This window comes from Microtus ochrogaster, chromosome 4 (genome assembly GCF_000317375.1).
Source record: "Microtus ochrogaster isolate Prairie Vole_2 chromosome 4, MicOch1.0, whole genome shotgun sequence".
In the NCBI taxonomy this organism is placed as follows: domain Eukaryota; kingdom Metazoa; phylum Chordata; class Mammalia; order Rodentia; family Cricetidae; genus Microtus; species Microtus ochrogaster.
In genome coordinates this window covers 39936640-39941363 of record NC_022011.1, presented here as the reverse complement: position 1 = coordinate 39941363, position 4724 = coordinate 39936640, and the positions used below count along the sequence as shown (strand labels likewise).

The following is a 4724-nucleotide window of genomic DNA, read 5'->3' as shown; positions in this document are numbered from 1 at the left end:
ATTTAGTGTTTCATTTGACCAATGAGTCTATTTCCTCTATATAATCTTCAGCACTTAAGATTCTTTCTTCTATCTCCTGTCTTCTATTGGTTATACTTGTCTCTGTAGTTCCTGTTTATTTACTTAGATTTTTTTCCTTTCTAGAATTCCCTTGGTTTGTGTTTTCTTTATTACCTCTACTTCAGCCTTCAAGTCTTGAACTATTTCCTTCACCTGTTTGATTAATTTTTCTTGATTTTCTTTGGTTTCTTTGAGGGATTTACTAATTTCTTCCAGCCTTTTGTTTGTCTTGCCTTTATTTCTTTAAGGGAGTTTTTCACTTTATCTTTAAAGGTCTCTCATTGTCATAAAGTTACATTTAAAGTCATTTTCTTCTGGGTTAGGATGATTAAGTCTTCCTGTTGTGTGTCCACTGGCTTCTGGACATGTTGCTTTTTAGGATGTTGGAGGAAGTCTTGCATTGGCACCTCCCCAACTCTTCCTTCAACAGTGACCAGCAGTGTCTTGGCATCTTGGTCCAATCTTTGCTGTGACTGTCTCTTTGGTCCCCCCAGTATTGGAGCAAGCTGTGTAGCAGGGTTTCTTGGAGCTTGCAGGGAACAGGTGGGGTTGGGGAAAGGGTGGGTTGAGGTATAGCAGGAAACTTCCCTGCTTGCTGACTAGAAATGCCAAGGGAGCTGAGGAAGGGCCCCTGGTTTTTCTCCTACAGAGAGGTCTTAGAGAGTGGGGTGTCCAGCTGTCCGGCCTGTGGCTGCTGCTGACTCACCTCTTAGGTCCACTGAATATTGGAGACATTCTCAGTTTTCAAACACAAATGTATTCAGATTGATTTTATTTATGGAACAGGGATATGTGTTTTAATAAATAAGTTAGTATGTTTTATTTCCTATTTTTTGATTGTTCACTCAAGTATTTCCAGTTTCAACTGATAAAAAAGAGAACAATAATAAATGAAATGATAGAAATGCAAGAAAAGAAAATATCATTTAAGAGTTATTAGCAAAAGAAATCTGTATTAAGATCAATAACAATGGAGAACGATATTGAATTGCAATAGACAGGGACAAGTGCTTCCTTGACAGATTCCAGATGTGGCTACAGAAGTTAGATATTTCCTGTTATCCCTCAAAACATGAAAAGCAAAATTAGGTTTGATTGAACACACAAGAAACCTTGAAAGACACAGAATTTTTATACATATTCCAAGAAAACTGCTTTAGAAAGAGAGACAGACAACTGGAGATGTTGGAATGTGGATGATGTTAAGGGCATATAGATGTCATCTGATATCACATGTTATTGACATAGATCTGTGCCTTTAAGTTTCACAGTCATATATTATAGCTTTATAGCTGCTCCTGGGTTCCATCAATCTCAGTATAGCCCCAGATATATAACATTAGACAATAGGCTTTGAGAGCTGTAAAGAGAGTCAAGAATCTAGAAAACTATTATACATCATTGACTAGCTTTATTATTAATTGATGACTGATTAGATTTTTCTCTTCATTTCTTAACTCAGAATTCCATTATGGATTCCTAATCCCAATGCTCCTCTTTTCTTTTATGACAATTGTTATGGTATTTCCAAGTTCCTCAAAATATGTTCATCTGGTTTTTAAGTCATCAACCTCCTATTAGTGTTCAAAAGTTTGAGATTCTCAGATAAAGCATATACACTAATTAAAAACATTGCTTTCATTATGCCTTGATGACCATGTTCCCAATTCTCACATCTGTGTCTTATTTCCATCAGAAGATGAAGAGCACAAGGAATCAGAGCAGCACATCTCAGTTCATCCTCCTGGGGCTGCCCATCAAGTCAGAAGATCAAGACTTGTACCCTGCCCTGTTCCTGGCCATGTACCTGACCACAGTGCTGGGGAACCTGCTCATCATCCTGCTCATCAGGCTGGACTCTCACCTCCACACCCCCATGTACTTCTTCCTCAGCCACTTGGCCTTCACAGACATCTCTTTCTCGTCAGTCACAGCTCCAAAGATGCTCATGAATATGCTGACACACAGTCAGTCCATCTCATATGCTGGGTGCATTTCCCAGGTGTATTTTTTCCTGATGTTTGGGGGTATTGACAACTTCATTCTGACCTCCACGGCCTATGACAGGTATGTGGCCATCTGCCACCCCTCCACTATAACAGAATCATTAGTCAGAGTGTCTGTTTCTTACTGGTCATTGTATCTTGGTTGTTATCCTTTGCTGGTGCCCTTGTTCACACCATCCTTCTAGCTCGTCTCTCTTTCTTTAGAGGTAACGCTCTCCACCACTTCTTCTGTGATCTCTCTGCTTTGATTAAGCTGTCCAGTTCAGACACCTCTATCAATGAGCTGCTCATTTTCATTGTGGGATCACTGGTCATTACCATGCCATTCATATGTATCATGGTCTCTTATGGCCACATTGGAGCCACCATCCTGAAAACTCCCTCACTCAAGGGAATCTACAAAGCCTTGTCCACGTGTGGCTCTCATCTCTCTGTGGTTTCTCTCTATTATGGAGCCATTATTGGGCTATATTTTGTCCCCTCATCTAACAACACCAATAACAAGGATGTCATTGTTGCTGTGATGTACACTGTAGTCACACCCATGCTGAATCCCTTTATCTACAGTCTGAGGAATCAGGACATGAAAGGAGCACTGAGAAATATCTTAAGCAGGAGAGTTTGTTCACAGTGAAAACCTTGGTCTTCCCTCTCTTTGGATCTGAGAACTTCTCAGTCCCACACATAACTTGGTGCTTTCTGGTGAGTCTTCAGGTTGCACCTTTTCAGCCTGTGTTTCACTTCAGCCACACCTTTTGTTTCTCTCTGTTTTGTTCATTTTGGGGGAAATTATTTTGTTTTTATATTTTTGTTTTTGCAAACACTCCTGGGCTATTTTCCTTTTCACATTGTGTCCTAACTTTAGGAACACAAAATTTTTATATCATGCCAGTCATTCACCTTTTATCATTGTCTAATTTAATGGCCCTCTTTATGAAATATTTTCCTTTCTCAAGAAAACAGAAATATTTCTCCTGCCTCTGCATTGTTTCATTTTATTTTAAATATTTGTTTGGTTTTGGTTTTTTGAGACTGGATTTCTGTGTAGCTTTGGAGACTGTCCTGGAACTAGCTCTTGTATTCCAGGATGGCTTCAAACTTACAGAGATCTGCATGCCTCTGCCTCCCAAGTGCTGGGATTAAAGGCATGCACCAACACCACCAGTTCATTTTCTTTTAAAATTTAAAATATATTTTGAAAATATTTTCATGCATAACAATAATTAGAAATCTAGATTGTTTTTAAGTATTTTATTTTTAGAAAGATGTAAGGATGGCATTTTGTAAATAGAGACTACTTATTCATTTCCTGGCCACCCTGACCCTAATAATCACACAGAAGCTATATTAATTATAACACTGCTTGGTCTATTAGCTCAGGCTTTTTATTAACTAACTCTTACATTCAAAATTAATCCATTTCTATTAATCTGTGTATCATCATGAGGCTGTGGCCTACCAGTAAGGTTCTGGTGTCTGTCTCCTTCTGCAGCTTCATGGCATCTCCATGACTCTGCCTTCTCTCTCTATTTATATTATATTTCACACCTGGCTTTGCTCTGCTAAACCATTGACCAAAACAACTTAATTCATCAACCAATAAAAGCAACATATATACAGAAGGACATCCTTTATCAAAAAGATTGGTAGAAAAATTAATACATAATATTGTTTCTTTTGAAACAGTGTGTGAGTTTCTCAAAGACTAGAAATAGATCTTTCATATTTCCTACTATGCAACTCCTGGGAATATACACAAAGCACTTGAAATATTATTTCACAAACACTTGCACATCATGTTCACTGCTGCTATATTCACAGAACCGAGAAAATGGAATCAACTTAGAAGTCTATCAAGAGACCAGTGGAAAATCAAAAAAATGTGGTATATATGCACAATGAAATATGACTGAGTTGCAAAAGAAAAAACCATGATAATTATAGGTAAATTATGAAAATAAATATATGAAAAATTACATTGGTGAGGTTACCCAGGTCCCCCCCCCAAAAAAAAACAAATGCCTCATGTTCTCTTTTACACGAGGGTTCATATCCTAGTTCCACATATTTTGTTTTGTGTATTTAACATAGAGTATGCATGAAAACAAGAAACACAATTGGCCCATTAACTGCAGATGAATTTGGGTAGAGATATTAGGGCATAAGTGAAATGAAAGTAAAGAGGTTGAGTTCTGGGGTAAGAAGTGTTCAGGCATGTAGGTATGGGAAAATGGGGGTTGTGGGTAGATTTAACCAAAATGAAGTGTGCTTGAAGAAGCTACTTGGGAAGCTATGATCTCAAAATCCAAGTTAAATCTAATAAGAGGGGTTAGAAGAACATATGTGATATGAAAGAACAGGGGAGAATCCTGGGAGATAAAGGATTAAGGGAGGATGGGAAGGGTAGGGAGAAGGAGAGGTAGGAGTGTGTTAATTACAACTAAAGATGTATGGTGAAGAAAGAATATAAGAACTGGAAATTGGGGAGGAAGGGCTGTAAAATGCTGTTCTCTATACACGATGTGGCTGTTCTCTATACACGATGTGGCTGTTCTCTATACACGATGTGGCTGTTCTCTATACACGATGTGGCTGTTCTCTATATGTGATGTGGCTGTTCTCTATATGTGATGTGGCTGTTCTCTATATGTGATGTGG

General features: G+C 38.3%; 1 protein-coding gene across 1 annotated transcript in view; it reads left to right on the top strand.

Moving 5' to 3' along the window:
* Window positions 1-1711: 1711 nt before the first annotated feature.
* LOC106144521 (olfactory receptor 50-like) overlaps window positions 1712-4724 on the top strand; it is a 22454-nt gene continuing 19441 nt past the window's right edge. The window contains 2 exon segments of the mRNA XM_013355711.2: window positions 1712-2147; window positions 2150-2250. Of these exon segments, the coding sequence (XP_013211165.2) occupies window positions 1712-2147; window positions 2150-2250 (537 nt within the window).